This window comes from Typopeltis vanoorti, chromosome 16 (genome assembly GCF_054136105.1).
Source record: "Typopeltis vanoorti isolate ZY-2024b chromosome 16, IOZ_Tvanoo_1.0, whole genome shotgun sequence".
Taxonomy (NCBI): domain Eukaryota; kingdom Metazoa; phylum Arthropoda; class Arachnida; order Uropygi; family Thelyphonidae; genus Typopeltis; species Typopeltis vanoorti.
Window position 1 is genome coordinate 55913410 of NC_143564.1, and position 18389 is coordinate 55931798.

At 36.1% G+C, this 18389-nt stretch overlaps 1 protein-coding gene and 1 long non-coding RNA gene across 2 annotated transcripts in view; one reads left to right on the plus strand and one right to left on the minus strand.

Moving 5' to 3' along the window:
- LOC150098030 (uncharacterized) overlaps positions 1-18389 on the minus strand; it is a 345561-nt gene that overhangs the window by 295944 nt on the left and 31228 nt on the right. The window contains exon 5 of the mRNA XM_090406662.1: positions 14260-14331. Coding sequence (XP_090262788.1) covers positions 14260-14331 — 72 coding nt within the window. The remainder of the gene's footprint in view (positions 1-14259; positions 14332-18389) is intronic.
- Positions 1007-2855, plus strand: LOC150098031 (uncharacterized). The gene is made up of 2 exons (XR_016549591.1): positions 1007-2108; positions 2363-2855. It is a non-coding gene; the product is annotated as an uncharacterized LOC150098031 (long non-coding RNA).

Sequence of the window (18389 nt, forward strand, 5' to 3'; positions counted from 1 at the left end):
GCGAATAATCATATTACGCATTTGCATATAACGTGTGTTCATGATACTTAGTAGAAAGTCATAATTCATACAGACATGTCATGCGAATGTGTTACCTTAGCTACCTAACAGGTACTAACGTTTTTTGCATTCTTAAACCTTTTTTGCATTTATCATTTTTTTGTACTGTGCAAGCCTTGAAATAGCTAGTCAGTTACTAGCGAAACCGGTAGGCAATATTGTACAAACATACGTACAAATTAAAAATCTATGGTCAGTTTATCGATGTCTTATATTTTTTAGTAAATATTATTACTAGTAGAATTTCCAGGTATGCATGAAATCAGAAGACTCATTTCAGGGGGCCAAACTCTACAGACCCCAACACAGACAGTTCCCAAATTAGAGGGATTAGTCTGTGTTCCAGAATACTTTCTGTAAATTGAAACTTACATCAGTCAGAATGGCTTCCAAAGCCAAATGTTACAATAGAAGTTTATATAAGCAAAAATGTTTACAATCATAATGTTAAGTGCTAAAAAAAGAAATTTAAAATATATGTGCATGATAAATGGCATAAATATAATAAGAAATATACATTTGAAACAAAGAAAGTATAGTGATAAAAATAGAAATTTGTAAACAGAAACAAAGTTTATTATATGTAAAATACCTTAATCATGATATAACTTACAAACAATAATATAACAGCATTTTCCATGTCTGCTATTTACTAATTCAAATTCTTTGATGCATTCTTTAACTAGCTGTATTCTTAATGACTGTATTTACAGTTGATGCAGCCTGTTTAAAGTCATTGATAGGCTTGCAATGCCTTGACCACCTTTGTACTTCTTAATGATATTAATTCCAACTTAGGATCAATCTTATTACATTTACAAGGGGGCGCACCATTAATATCACTTGATCAATTGTGTGTTATTATTTAATTCAGTAAATTACAGTAAAATAAAACAAGTTTTAAAAGAATACTGTAGTTATTCACTCATGGAGACTATACAGCAAATGAATAAGTGTCATGAGGTGGATGATTCACTGCCAAAAACATACTTGAGTGCCTTAAGAGGTGCATCTCTTTTCACTTTATTACTTAGGGAACTGGAACCAGTCACCATCTTTTGCATTATGAAATAATGCCTTTGGTCACTATGTTTCTTCTTAATCAACAATAATAATGATGAAAATCTCAAACTTTATGTCTATCACTCAGTTTGGAGTTCAGAACCATTTGAGAACAGCATACATTCTATAACAGGAATTCTTTTTCTCGATAAGCTTGCATTGCTTCATTAGCAGTTTCACATATCTGTAAATCCTGATTGGTATAAGCTGCATTGTTTCACTGGAAGTTTTCCCTACAATATCCATAACTCCATATTGGTGATAATTTAGTCAGAAACCAATGGCACTCCATTTTTCACCTTTCTCTTCTGCATCATCACATCCCCTCATACACAAACTGTTAAGATTCTCAGCCATCCATGTAGCAAGGCTACTAATTGCCACTCCTACCTCATCCTTCTCAACCTCAACAACAGTTTTTCATGCAGTATTATTAATTGTTATTAACACCAAAGATCCATGGAATCAAAGGCCTCATAGAGGGAGGCAAATGCTGTTACACACAAAGCCCATCAAACCATGCTTTAAACTCATTCAAAATATCTGTATTAACCACAATGTCAGGCAATGCATTCCACTGACTAACCACTCTCCATGCAAGGAACCTACTGCTTATGTCCCTGCTCACAATCTCTTTATACAACTTCCAGGTATGTTCCCTTATTCTACCTACTTCTCCCATTCTATGAAAAATTTCTTTTATATTAACCTAGTAACAACCCTTTACCAACTTAACCCTCTCATGCATAAGGGCTCATATATTTTCCCTCATAATAATTATTCTTTCATAATTTAGTGCTATTGTATGCATGTAGTCCTCATCTGGGGAGACCAAAGTGTTCTTAGAAACCACACCAGATAGTAGGAGTTTCAACAGAGTTACAGAAATACCAATCTCTCTGCAGGGCATGGTGGTATCAAGGAGGAAGTGAAAAGCTGCTGTTTTGTTTATTTGAATTTGGTGATTTTATGAGTCTTATGGAAAGGTTAGTATGGTTTTATATATTGTTATACCTTGTAGATGAAGTGTGAATATTTAATTTGTTCATGTTTATTACCATATTCATAAAAGGAACTTGAAAACAACCTGTCCTCACATGAGGACAGTATGTTTGTAAGGTAGTCTATGTGGCAAATAGTTTGAGGTTAGAAAGTTCTTGGACAATATTTTTATTATTTTATTTTTGCAAACATAAATGAATAGTAAGTGTATTAATTGGCATTATCATCTCTTTTACAGATGGATTTTTCAATCTCCTCTCAAGAGGAGACTGAAAAACTGTTGGAGGAATCTGAAGATGGTTTGGAGCTGAGTGATTCTGATGATGATCCTACATACCAGCAGCCACAGAATAATCCTACAGAGAGTGATAGTTCAAGTGAAGGCAGTGATGTTCAGTGTCCTTCCCCCTGTTGGTCAGACTCACAACATTCAAAGTCCAGCTAGTGTGCAAAATACAGTCATATGCCATTGCAGAGACAACCAGAGTGGTTTAGTGAGAAAGATAATCCCTTTGCTGGTACTGAACCACAGTTTAGAGGAAAACACCAAGTAAATATTCACGGAGTAGATTATTTTTCACAGCTGTTTCCAGATGAATTGATGGGTGAAATTGTGAAACAAACTAATCTGTATGCATGCGGTAAAGGCAAAGATAATATAAATTGTTTATAATCTGTTTTGTCATACTTGTAATGTCTTTCAATGAAAATAAATTCCTTAGTCTAAGTCATTTCCACAGAAATATGTCTGTAGTCTGTTCGCATTAGTGCGTGATGTCCTCAGACGAGGACTTCATTTTTTACATATACAGGACATAAATTTAGCAAAATTAATGAATTCATGGTAATACTGTAAGATTAAATGGTACTGAATCATGCCATTATAATTTTTTATAAATGAATATAGAAATTCATGCATGAGAGGTTTGAATTTTGAATGTCTCAATCATATCCTGTCCCCCCCTCTCCTCCTATTCACAAGGCTTTGTGCAAACTGTATTCCTTCAATCTGTCCTTAGTCAGTCTTCTCTGGACTCTTTCCAACATATCCACATCACCATGAAAACCAGGGAGAGACCAAATCTGCATAACAATCCATATGAGGCCTGATCCAGCCTTATACAAGGGAACCAGAGCCCCTTTATTTCTAAAAGTTAAGATCCTCCACATCATTGCTGTAATTTGATGTGATGTCTTCACAACTCATGCAATGTGACCTCTGAACTTCAGATCCTTGTCCACCACCACTCCAAAGTCTCTTATCTCCTCACTTACAAAATTTCCCTGCTAAGTGTATAGTTTGCATCCCTACCTACCAAATTTCAGAACCTTACACTTAGCAACATGGAATTGACAGTTCGATAATGTTGCCCACTAATACAATCTATTCAAGTCCTCCTGTTTGATTTGATTCCTCATCATTCTCCCCAGTTTTGCATCATCTGCCAACAGTTGTATATCACCAGTTAAACATATCCCATATGATTAATATACAAATTAAATAACAATGGCCTACAAACTGATCCTTGCAGCACACCACTAGTGATTTTCTCTTTCAAGATAGTGCCCCTCCCCCATATACAGCTTGCTGATAGCTATCTGATAGCCATTCACCTATCCAACTCACTAGTCTACATTCCAATCCCATCTGCTTCAGTTTAGTGACCACCTTGTGGTGTGGCAATCTATCAAAAGTCTTAGCAAAATCAAATTATACCACTGTATATGCATCTACCATGTGACATTATACATAGAACAATATTTGCATTGCTCTATGTATAACATGACATGGCTTATACTGTTTTAAACAATCCACTGCTTGTGTTCTACTTTGCATTCAACTGCCTGATGAAAGTGATGATAACCTGCAATGTTCAGGTTGAAATATATGGCTATTAAATATACATACATATATATATATATATATATATATATATAGAAAGTTTTTTACCTTGGGTATAATATACGTTAAATATACCAAGCTATTTTAAATATAAACCTGGTTTTAATCCATTTCCCAAGTAAGCAAACAGATAAGTAGGTCAAGTTTATGCTTGCAAGTTGTGCAAGTCTGGTTGACACACACGTAGTGCAAGTCTTAGGCAACTCGTGGTAAAGGTGGAATAAGCTCTAATCACTATTCTTAGTATTTACCATTAATGCAAACCACATCTCCTTGAGGAGAAGTATGATGCTATGCATTAAAGGCAAGGGGCCACTACCCAGACCGGTTTCGACATTTATTGAGGTCTCATCAGGGAGCCAGGTCAAATAAGGTCAAAGCACCTTATGGTAACTTGTTTTGGTAAAATATTTATAAGCTCTGTATTACTTAACCCTGGTATTTATAAGCCTGGCTCCCACTGATGAGACATCAATAAAGGTCGAAACCGGTCTGGGTAGTGGCCCCTTGCCTTTAATGCATAGCATCATACTTCTCCTCAAGGAGATGTGCTTTGCATTAAGGGTAAATACTAAGAATAGTAATCAGAGCTAATTCCACCTTTACCACGAGTTGCCTAAGACTTGCACTACGTGCAGGTCACCCAGACTTCCACTACTTGCAGGCGCAAACTTGACTTACTTGGGAAATGGATTAAAATCAGGTTTATATTTAAAATAGCTTGGTATCTTTAACATATATATATATATATATATATATATAGTGCCATTGCTTTATTACCATTTAAGTTTACTTAATTCCTCATATATATATACATATATCTCCTACTCACTCATCACCAGCCTCTCCTCCTCTCTTCTTACTGCTGCACTCAAATTCTACACGATATCACATTCACAAGGATGAAATACCTTTATGAAATGTCAGTTAATATCTCAACTATATTCTTCATACTGATTATCATTCTACCATTCTCACCAGTCAGTATCATCCTTCCATAATCATTCTTTCTTAAGTATATGTGATTTTCCTAAATAAGCATGATAGTTACAAAATAGAATACAAAGGCTTTGGAAAGAATTATTGGGTGGCCACAAAGTCCCATTACCTTCTATGTAAAATTGGTACATATATAATCATTTGGAATGTGTTTTACTTTCTTGAATGCAAGGTTTTCTCCCAGTAGTAAATATTTTTAGCTTCTTTTATTTCACGCAGAAAGGCTTATATATTGGTTACACATGATTATTAATTAACTTAAAGAATTCACAACATACACTAGAATATAAATTAAATTAAACTTTAATCTATATTTCCAATATTTCGGCAATGTCACGTTGCCATCTTCAAAGGAACTTAAGATAAAGACGTGCATGCAGGCACTACACATAGTAAATGAGGAAGAAGCGAGGAAGCTATCGTTTCTCCTAAAAGTCCTGATGGTGCCCCCCCCCCCAGCGGGGTATGTAGGTATTCTTGGCCGTTGGGCTGAAGGTCTCCTAATGTAAGTCTCCCAAATTTGGGGCAGTCTCATGCAACTAAATCTGTTGAAGTTTGGCATGTTTCTTAGGGCTGAGGCTGATTCCATGAAAAGTCTTTCAAATTTGAACTTGCTATGGTGTATTATTGTGGCTTTCTTCTACCGTAGTCTGTGGTGTGTATCCAGAGCATGGTCTGCAAGACCAGAGTGGCTATACTGGTGAAAATGGATGTAGTCCTTGTGTTCTGAAATTCTGATATTTGCTGCCCTGGTTGTTTGGCCAAAGTAGGACAGCTTACAGCTGCAAGGGACCTGGTGTATACCAGGTAGAACAAATTGGTGAACCCAATTTGTTCCCATGGGTTCACCACTCTCCCCCACCCTTAGCCAACTTCTTTATGGAGACTTTTGAAGAGAAAGCCTTAAACTCTACCCTACAAAAACCAACCATATAGCTTTGCTACGTTGATGATGTGTACACTATTTGGCCACATGGCTCTGATACACTCCTCTCCTTCCTAACACACTTAAACAACCAACACCCCAGAATCAAGTTCACCCTGGAAAAAGAGGAAAACAATAGCCTCCCTTTCCCAGACACACTAGTCACCTACCAGCTTGATGGAACCTTGGTTTACTCAATTTATAGAAAACCCACCCATACAGGCAGATACATTCACCAACAATTCCCCCCCCCCACAACAATATGGAGTTATTAAGACATTACACTACACAACAGGGCTAAACTAATCTGTTCAAATGACAATGTCCTAACCACTGAACTAAATCACATCCTCAACACTTTCTCGGCCAATGGCTCCCCCCCCCCTAAAAAAAAAATCCAAAATATATTGAAACCAGTAAACCACAACCCTCCCCCCCCCCTTCACAACAAGGATTACTCTAAATTCATCACCATTCCCTACATCCGAGGCACCTCAGAAAAAATTACCAAAATCTTAAAAAAACATGACTTGACCTCTTGTTACAGACCATATAGAAAATTGGCATCCCTTATCTGCTCCACTAAAGACCAATTACTTCCCCTAGACCTATGTGGTGTATACCAGGTCCCTTGCAGCAGTAAACTGCCCTACTTTGGCCAATCAGCAGGACAGTGAATATCAGAATATCAGAACACAAGGACTACATCTGTTTTCACTAGCATAGCTACTCTGGTCTTGCAGACCATGCTCTGGATACATGCCACAGAATACAGTGGAAGAAAGCCACAATAATACACCATAGCAAGTTCAAATTTGAAAGACTTTTCATGGAATCAGTCTCAGCCCTAAGAAACATGCTAAACCTCAACAAATTTGGTTGCATGAGATTGTCCAAAATTTGGGAGACGTACATCAGGAGACCCTCAACCCAATAGCAAGAATACTTACATAGCCCGCTAGGGGGCACCATCAGGACTTTTAGGAGAAACAATAGCTTCCTCGCTTCTTCCTCATTTACTGTGTGTAGTGCCTGCATGCACGTGTCTTTATTTTAAGTTCCTTTGAAGATGGCAACATGATGTTGCTAAAATATTGGAAATATAGATTAAAGTTTAATTTAATTAATATTCTAGTGTACGTTGTGAATTCCTTAAGTTATTTAATAATCATTCTTTTATTTCACATTTGTTTTATTTTATATTTTCAATTTAAACAATGGCTGATCAGCATATTTATGCCATTGAAGAATGTGTTATTGTCACTTATTGGATGTATGATATGAATGATCTGGAAAGAGACTGAAATGGATGCAAGACTCTAGTGCTGATTATTTCAAGATCCTTCAGCAAAACAAACTTGCTTGTGAAGGGAGTGGAAACACCTTAACACTGAAAGCACAATGGATAAATCTAGAGGCAGCAGAATTTTGACAAGAGAGTAAGAATGTAGACCAAGTTGAGAAGTCAGTTGTGAGATCACCAATGGAATCAATACATAAAAGAACACTGGAACTTGGAATTGCATATTTGATAATGCAAAAACAAGTGAAACTGAAAGTTTATTTTTCACTTAAAATAAACTTTCATTTAGTTTAATCCTTTATCCAAGTGTGAGCAAAGTTTGCCCCTGAAAATATCTTCAGGACTGGGGTAAGGTAGCACAACACCGAGCAACTCGTAGTAAAGGTGAACCAAGCTAACATCACTCCTATCTCAGTATCTCCCATAATGCAAAACACATCTCCTTGGGATATGTATAATGTTATGCATTATGTTAACTTGGTCCAGCTTTGCTACGAGTTGCCTGGTGTTGTACTACCTTACCCCAGTCCTGAAGATATTTTCAGGCGCAAACTTTGTTTGCTCACACTTGGATAAAGGATTAAACTAAATTTGTTAAAGTGAAACTGAACTAAAATTGCATCCTTATTACCCTATGTTTATTCAAGAATTATCAGAATATAGGGAACTTTGTAAAAATTAGGCATGTTACAGATCAGAATACTTCAAAAGTGTAACACAATTTCAAAGCATAAGGTCATTTTCACTTGAGATAGTGATTGCACTGTAATTTGCAGCTTCTGTCTTGGTGCCTCCTTTATGAAGCAGAATTATTATTCCCTCTTCCCATTCCCAGAACTAGGAATTAAATTAAACTGCTTGATCAAAGGAGCTACCATTCCTTTGAAATTCCCTTGCACACACAGACTGATATGAGACCTAATCTCATGGCTGTATTTGCGTTAAAGTTCTGTAATATCACAAGAACCTCCAATTTAGCTACCTCTGTTATCACATCAGTCCATGTCATACCTAGCACTGCAATATCTTCATCGGAATGGCACACTCTTAAATGATCACTAAGCAAATCAGCTATTTCATTTGTTTCTGTTACCTACTTCGGCAACAGAAATAAAGATTCATTTTTGTTTCTCTTGCCTTTACTTGCCACATATCAAAATAACTCTTTGGGATCTCTTTTGGTCTCATCAGCTAGAATTCTTTCACAATTAGCTGTAGCCTTCCTTACCATACAGAACATCCTTCTTGCTGTGCCTTGTACTACTTGTGAGCTTACTAATAACCTCATCATCATCATTAAATTCCTGACATGTACCCTCAAAGGTTGCACAGGATATGATAGTACTACATGAAAAATTTACATCATTACTAACTTCCTATCTACAATTTTCCTCCAAATCAGTCTGTTACTTGTCAAGACTCCAACATTATCAGATCTTATATTTCTATCGTCTAAGGCACTTTGTACCGTATCAATCCACCTATATCTTGGTCTTCCTCTGTGTCATTTTCCTGCCAACCTGGCAGATAACACTTGTTTTGCTAATCTTTCCTTGCTCACTCTGTTTAAGTGACCATACCACCTGAGATTAGCTCTGCTAACGCACTCCTGAATATTAAGAACTTGACAAGGTCTAGTTCTTTCTAAAAATCCTCGTTTTTAATATGGTATTGCCACTGATGATATCTGTTCACGCCTCTAATATTTCTCAGGACTCTCATATCTGCAGTCTCTAGTCTTCGGTCAAATGTTTTACCTTCTGACCCAGCTCTCAGATCCATAAGTTAAAACTGGTTTGAACACTGTCTTGTATACAGCTAATTTAGTGTTCCGACTAATTTCTCTCTTATTCCATATGAATTTATTCAATTGACTTATCACCATATCAGCTTTGTTGATTTTATTGTCTATTTCCATATTTAATTTACCATCTTCACTAAAAATCATGCATAAGTAGCTGAAATGTTTTACTAGTTCCACAGGTTCCCCGTTCACAACACAGTTGGCATTTTCAACAATTCTACCTAATTTCATTGTCTTTGTCTTTTTAATGCTGACCTTCATACCATATCTATTACAACAGTTATTCAATTTAATCAGGGAATCTTGCAAACTTGTAGCGGATTTATTCAGAAGTATAACATCGTCCGCATAAAGCAAAGAGCTGACATTAACATCTCAAATTCTGATATCATGTTTAATACCACTTTCCTTCATAATGTGATCCATATAGATAATGAACAACAAAGGGGATAATGTACATCTTTGTCTGACACCAGATTTAACATCAAACCATCTTCCTGTACTTCCTTCAATTCTAGCTGTTGACTCACAACTCAAATAAAGACTAAGTATTGCTTGATATAATGTCCCATTGACACCATATAACTGTAGCGTATTGAATTGTTTCTCTCTTGGCACCATGTCATATGCCTTTTCCACATCGACAAAACTTAAATACAGATCTTTGTTATATTCCCATGCTTTCTCAACTATTTGTCGTAAAGTGAAGATGTGATCCTGACAGCCTCTATTTGGCTGAATCCAACTTGTTCTTCACCAAGCTTTTCTTCCACAATTCTTCTCAACTGTTTCTCAAGTATACTTGCATAGATCTTGCCAGGAACACTCAGTAGGTAAATACTTCTGTAATTCTCACATTCAGTTTTATTTCCCTTTTTGTATATACGTACTATTAGAGCCCTACTCTAATCATCAGGAATTCGTCCCTCTGTCCAGGCTTTCTGAACCATGCAGTGCAGCCACTGTAAGTTATACCACCATACTTAAGCATTTCTGGTCAAATATCATCTACTCCTGCTGCCTTTCCACATTTCAAGCCTTTGATGGCTTTTTCTACTTCAAGTATGGATATGTATTCCTGACTGCATGTCTGGTCAGTGTTTTTAACCACTGTGCAATCACTGCTTGTTTCATTTAGCAGTTTTTCGAAGTAATTACTTCATACTTCAAGGATATCTTTTTTCTCCCGTTATCATGTCATCTTTATCATCTCTAACTCCTTTTACAGCACTCTTTCCTCCATTTCTAAGCTACTTCAACAACCTCCAGAATATCTTACCACCTTCTTGATATTTATTTTCTATGTTCTTGCCAAAGTCCTCCCATGACTTTTGTTTAGCTAGTTTTACACAGTGTTTTGGTTTCTTATATTCATCTCTGTATTCTCTAATAAGAGCAAAAGCTGACTTATTTGCCAGGAACTTTTGATATGCTTTCTTCTTTTCCTTCACTGCCTCTTTAATTTTCTGTGTCCACCATGGAGTTCTGATTTTTCTATCTTGCAGACAACCTCGCCACATGCCTCTCTGGCTGAATCAATCAGGGTTTTCTTCAAGGCTTGCCACTGAATCTCCAAGGTTTGGCTCCTGTTCTGAAACTCTTTCATTTTTTCTTCAATAATCTTTGTGAATTTTAGTCTACAGTTCACATCTGAGAGCTGCTCAACTTTTATTTGCTTTAAAACTTTCTTGTATGTTATTCTTTTCAAAATGAAATTTAATTTTATCCTGCTCAAGACTAAATAGTGATTACTTCCAATTTCAAATACTTTGTACACTCTGGTGTTCTGCACCAGGGAGAAAACATGACTATCAACAATAACATAGTCAATGAGATTTTTCTTATTCCTTACTTCTTCTCTCCGTGTGAATTTGTGCACATTTTTATGTTGGATCGTTGTGTTAGTAATAACCAGTCCATGTCCGGAGCAGAAATCCAACAGGTATTTGCCATTATTATTAGCTTTGCGCTTTTCTCCAAATTTTCCCAAAATATTTTTGTATATCTGACAATCATTTCCTACTCTGCTATTTAGATCCCCAACAAGGACCAACTTTTCCTTTTTCATTGTGTCAGTTGATTTTTTTAAAGTATCAAAATATTCCTCCACTTCTATCTTAGTAGAACCTTCCATGGGACCATAGGCACAAATAAGTCTCATTGTCTAAATCCCCATTCTGATATTAGCCAACATCGCTCTACTTGAGACTGCCTGTCATTCAAGAAGATTAGCCTCGTATTTTGTGTTGAATACTATGGCTTCTCCTTCTTCTCCTTGATTGTCATTTTTGAATATAACATTTTGTATTTATTGCTCAGAGAGATCTCACCAGTAATAACTAATAACCTTTTTCTTTATATTCACTCCATAACTTTTTTTTTTTTCCTACAGGTCTCCTCTTAATGATACTGTGTCCATCTAACTTCTACCTGATTTATCTTACTGGCTATGAGCATACAATCAGACGCTACAAAACCCCCTAGACCATCTCTTATGAACTGCTTATATATCTCCTCTCTATTCTTATGCCACAGCTCTGCTCTGAACTAATTCCTCAGTTTGTCATAATCACCTACTTTGTAATTCCACACATACTCCCCTTCTTAACAAAAATTTCTGCATGTCTATCAATTGTCCAGGGTCAAGACCACATAATGGAGCCAAAATGAATCTCTTGCCTCATCTAATTCCTCCAGTAACATATCCACTGATAGAGTATGCAACCACTCAGCTGTGAATCCCAAATTTCAAGACCTTATATTTATTTAGCTGGATTAAATTGACATTCCCATTTATTTGTCCATCTGCTCAGTTTATTCAAATCCTTCTGAAGGCTCTCACATCAGCATTATAATTGATCTCCCTTTCCACTTCACATCATCTGGAATAACTGAATATCTACCTGCAATCCAGTGGGAATATCATTGGCATAAAGGTTAAAAGGGAGAGGTACTGAGCAATATGAAATTCTACTTTTGACCTTCCTTTCCTTGATATACTGCTCCCCCAGTACACCTCACTCTTGACATATCAGCTTAGGTGTTGTTCATTATTCATAATAGTGCTTTACAGTATAAACAACACCAAAAGGAAAAAAAAAACATATTTTATTGAAATTACTAATATTTTTACTGGTTTTCTATCCAGCACTTCTGAGCTATAGTACACCCAAAGATTCAAGACCCTTCGACACTTCTGCACACGTCAACAGAAGGAGATTACCCTATTATCCATTCCGATAATAAGGTAATCAATCCGTATTGTGGGATGAGTTGTTTATTATTACACATCGGAAAATTAACTTCTCTTTTATGATCATTGTAGTTAACTATGTTGCTTGTATAACAGTTGGAAAATTTTACCTATAAAGTATGTGATTTCGCGTGTTGGCAACCAATTTGTACATCCTTCATTTCTTTTTCCCCTTCAGTATGAATCGACTATTCTTGGCAAGGCTCCAAGCGAAGATCTCTAAAGCATGGGCATACTATACAATACAATATGACAACATACACAACACTAAAACAGATCATTGTAGAAACAATTCAAATTGTAACTGAAAAAAGAACTAATGTCATAACATGGTGCCCTCTACAAGGCTAACTATAGAGTTAATTTGTAAAAGTCAGGCTACTTCATCTCAGAATGACTCTTGTCCAGGCAACTTGAAGAACAATGGACCATTGCACTCTTCAATTAGGAAAAACCTGGGTTCGATTCTTGTCCTAACAAGAGCAATCTTTGTATGGGCTTTTTCAATTGAAGGTAAGTTAGCCAATCTCATACAGAGAATAGCAGGGCTTTTTCTCCTGGAAACTCAGGTTTTTCACCCCATATACAAGTAAATCAGCCATGAGAACACAAACAATTTACAGACAAAATATACTGTTGTTGCTGGTAGTGAGCAACAGATGTCAATAATGATGATATTAGTGTTGTGTGTGTAGGTGGTGAATTAAGTAGTAAGGGAGACTGAGAGATGTGTGTAGTGGGGTAGAGCGCCCTCCCGTGATGAGTTCTTGGACTCCTTGGAGGTGTCATGCAATAATAATAATAATAAATTAATGCAGCCATAAATGTTGAGGAGTGTTGCATATATCCAGTGCTGAATTCTAAAAATAGTATATCAAACCTATAGCAACTTCTATGTAACACCAGTCTTCTTCCATGATTAACTGTGTGAAGGAGTATGTGTGAAGGAGTATCCAGAGCATGATATAAAGGGCATCCAGAGCATAGCACCATGCTCTGGAGGATGCTCCTCCACACAGGATTAAATGGAAGAGACAGTGGTGTTACACAGAAGTCATTATAGACCTGAGGGACTATTTTTAGAATCAACACTGTATGAAGCCCACCTCCAACCTCAACAAGTATGGTGCATTAATTTGCCAAACAACTAGGAGAGAGAGTCATTCTGAGACCAAATAGTCTGACTTTTCCAAATTAACTCTTATCTGACCCTATACAGAGCACCATATTAGGATATTATATTTCTGTTACAATTTGAATTGTTTCTATATTGATCTAATTCAGTGCAGGATGCTTGTCACAATTGTAATTTGTGCTCTGAACATGCTGGATAGAAACTAGCAAAGTATCAGTAAGTTCAATAATAATTATATTCTTTTCTCTTGGTGTTATTTATCCTGTGCAGTACTATTATGAATATTGGCTTAGCTAAGATACAAAAAATAGGATTCCATGTTACAGTAGAAGGTGAAGAAGGGTGTAAGAAGTAGATTTTTTACATGAAGAATTGTCAGTGACTGGAATGGATTACCAAAACGTGTTTGTTAATGCAAGGAGTGTTAAAGATTTTAAGATTCTACATGATAAATATGTTGTCAGTTGAATGAACTTCCCACGATGAGTCTGTTGACTCCATGGAGGGGCATAATAATAATAATAATAATGAAAGCTATCTTATATGTAATTTAATTAGTCTAAGTAAGCATAGCTTTTAATGCTTTCCTTTGATGTTTTCAATGTAATTTTTTATCAGTAGAGGACCAAGATAACAACATGACTTACTGCAAATATTAGAAACATTCCATTAAATTTCCAAAAATACAACCTGTTTACTATTGTATTTTTTGAAAAATTTTAGTATTAAAAAATAAACAAAAAATCCCATAAAAATATTACCTATCTATTGCAATCAAAATACTAATCAAAAGGGAAAGAATAGAGAACTTACCATATGTTGACTCAACATCTGTCTTAGTGATTCAGTATTATCTGGTCCTTTGACATCTCCTCCAGGTTGTATCTGAATGGAAATACACTCTCTTAGTGATTAATTTAATGAAAATAAAACAAAAATCCTGTATTAAATATGAAAAAAATACATCCAAGTAGCCTACATGAACATGTGACATTAATAAAAGTAAATAAACAAAAACAGTGGAGAAAGCTTATAACTAATGTTATAACTAATGTTTTTCTCATACAACTTATAGATTCAGAAAAAGAGGCCCTAAATATCACATCAAACACTATCCAACATTTGCACAGTATCTATCATAATTTGCTTTGAACTCATTCACAGTCATGGCAAACACAACAGACTCTGGCTATCTATTCCACTGATTGTCCACTGTCCAAGCAAAAAACCTAGTTCTAACTAACACCCTTGCAAACTACACTCTTACTCAGTTTCCAAGGATGGTCCTTAATTCTCCCACCGCCAGACCTGTTCTGAAAATATTCCTCTGTATTAATGTTGTAAAAACCCTTAAGTAATTTGTATGTCTCAATCATATCACCCCTTTTTCTGCCTGTGGGTTAGTTTCTCTAACCCACAAATCTTCAACCTGTTCTCTTAAGGTTCATTACATGGACCCACTACCATCTTGGTCACTAGCCTCTGGATCCTATCCACCTCTTCATTTCCAAGAAACCCTGGTGCCCAGATCTGTGCACAGTAGTCAAGATAGGGTTTTATCAAGGCTCGATAAAAAGTAATAATGTGCTTGTCTCTGTTCATCAAAGTATTCTTCAGTAACCAAGTAATCCAATAAGCTGCTTTAGCCACTTTTGCTATGTACCCTCTAAATTTTAACTCCCTACCCACTAACACTCCCAAATCTCTGGCTTCATCAATTTCCTGCAGTTTCAGTAATGTAGTATACAGCTGGTAATCTTTTCACTTCTTTGCTCAGATTGCCAGTCTATCCAAATCATCCTGCAAAATTTTAACATAATCTGTATTAGCCATTGCTCTACCAGGTTTGCATCAGCAAACAACTGAATAGTTCCTCTCAGATCATTTCCTATATTATTAATGTACATATTAAACAGTAGTGGTCCAAGAACAGTGCCTTATAGCATGCCACTAATCACAGGCCTTCTTCTGGACTCTACTCCTCAATGAACTACTCTCTGATATCTCTCCATCAACCACCCTCTTATCCACATCACCAATCCTATATCCATTCCCATGCACTGCAGTTTACTGATTAGAATACATTTTGAAAAATTATGGAGACAACTACTATGTTTGAGTAAAACTTTTGTTTAATATAAACCAAAATCAACACTCGACGTTTCGATCTTTATATCAAGATCATCTTCTGGAACATATACACTATATACAGAGAAACAAGCTGCACTACAATCTACATGGTTTGCTAAAGTTACTAATCAACCGTTACAACAATTATTGGCCTGACCTCTGGTGAGAAAAAAAAAAAAAAAACCTTGGCTATATCAATGCTTGAGTCTTATTATTATCTATTGGTTACAAAATTACATTGGGCTGGAGAGCAACATATATATATATATATATATATATTAAAAACATGATTATACAAATAAATTTCAACCAACTATGGAATGGTTTCCAATACTAGAAGGTGCTTAAGGTCCTAAAGTATGATGGGTACTAAGTATTAAGTAGGTTGAATATGTGCCATCCAGATTCTTGGAATTTTCATGCTGCGATTATTGTTGTTATTAGGGTGGTTAATCAGAATTTCGCAGGCTTCTTTAAATTTTCTTTCATACCAGGTTTTTGTATGGTGTAGAGAGCAGGTACTTATCCAATCAATTTGGTGTAAGGTGTTGAGAGCGTGGTCTGAGAGGCCTGCTTCACCAAAATTGTTATATTTAATGTGTCTTTTGTGTTCTTTTTTCCTTATAGTGATTGTACGTCCAGTTTCAACAATATAAGGTAAGTTACAGGTGCAGTAGATGCAGTAAACTCCAGGATATGCCAATGGGAGGAGAGGATCCTTAGAGGAGTTGAATATGTTTTTTTAATTTTGCAGGGGGATTTAAAGGTGGCATTGAGATTATAATAGTGTAGGATTCTGTTGATTTTTTCTGATAACCCTATAATGTATGGGATTGCTATGGTTTTACTGTAATCTAAATTCTTTTTTGATGAAGTTTTATGAAGGATTTTATTAATAGTATTTTTGTTGTAGCACATTTATAAATAATGGCTACAAGAATTAAAAACAAGAATTAAAAATTGCTAATAATTTTTAATTCTTGTTTAAGAGCTTGCTGATTAGAGCAAAATGTTGTAGCTCTGTTTTTAAGGGTGTTAATGACTCGATATTTTTGTGATGGATGGTGGTATGATATTTATCATGTATATATTGGCCAGTATGTGTCGGTTTGCGGTAGACCGTGAAGGATAGATTGCCTGAAGGAAGACGTGTGACCAGTGTATCCAGGAACAGGAGTGAGGTCTGATTTTCAATTTTGAAAATTTGAAAGACCAGTTTCAACCTTTTTTTTTTTTACTCACTGATGAGACCTCAAAAAGGTTGAAACCGGTCTGGGTAGTGACCTCTCCTCATAATATAATTACAGTATTACATTCCCTAGGGGCTGTGTTTTTACATTATGAGAAAATATCAAGGATAGTGAGGGAGCTTGCTCCACCTTTGCTTCGAGTTGCCTTGGTGTTGTACTACCAAGTGGTCATTTAAACTTGGATTCGCCGAGAGTTTTTCGGTATATATGAAACTCATAGATTCGTAGTTCTCAATCTTAGTTTTGCTTACTGGCGGTTGAACAACAAGGGATTTGTATCCCCTTAGTTATGTTTTTAATTTGGTTTATAAAGTGTTGTGTGTTCTTTATATAGGAGGGGGAATGACCTACCAACTCCTTGAGTGTTGATGCTAATTTCTTGGCTAGGTGATAATTAGGGCTATCTATTCCTTCAACTATTAATCGAAGTGGCACGTTTTGTTTGTGCACTTTCTTCTTATTGTGCTATCTTCTATCGAAGGTCAGTGACCATCTTGGCGAACAAACTGCGCTCTTGTGCTAATCTGAGCAGTTGTGCACTGCTCTTTCTTGTCCACGTCTTGATGTTGTCAAACCATGATATTCTTTTTCTTCCTCTAGTTCCTTTGCCATCAATTCTTCCTACCAAAATAGTTTGTAGAAGTTGGTATTTGCTGTTTCTCATGATGTGGCCAAGATATGATGTTTTTCGTTTCTTGATTATTTGTACAAGATGTTTAGCTTTGCCAATGGATTTTAAGACATCTTCATTGGTAATTTTTTCTGTCCATGATATCTTTAGCATTCTTCTGTATAGCCACATCTCAAAGGCTTCGATTTTCTTGATGGTTGTCGCCTTCAATGTCCATGTTTCAACTCCATAGAGCAGAATAGACCACACGTAGCATTTCAGCATTCGGCATCTGACTTCCATGTTTAGGTCTTTATTGCAGAATAGTGTTCTCATTTTCATGAAGGACTGCCATGCAACTTCAATCCTTGTCTTTATATCTATTTCTGGATCCCACCGTTCATTAAGCCAGCAACCAAGATATTTATATCTTGACACTTGATCAATATTTTTCCCATTGCGTGTCAGTTTCATTGATGAGGCTGGATGTTTGCTGATGATCATGTATTTTGTCTTGTTGATGTTTATATTTATTCCCATTCTTTGGCTTTCTATGTATACTCTGTCAACGAGTTTTTGGAGATCCATAATGTTATCTGCATATCGTAGGTTGTTAACAATCTTTCCATTTATTGTGATTCCCTCCGGACATTCTTCCAATGCTTTTTTAAAGATTACCTCTGCATATATGTTGAACAGGAGTGGTGAGAGCACACATCCTTGTCTCACTCCTCTTTTGATGTTAATATCACTGGTGGTAATGTTGTCTAATTGAACGGTAGCTGACTGATTCCAATACAGATTTGTTATTAGTCTTATGTCTTGTTCGTCTAGCCTTATTTGTTGAAGGATTTCTATTAAGTTGGTGTGTCTGACTTTGTCGAATGTTTTTTCACTTTAGGAACACTATATATTATGGGAGAACGGGCATAGTGGGGTATAAGTTTTTTAAC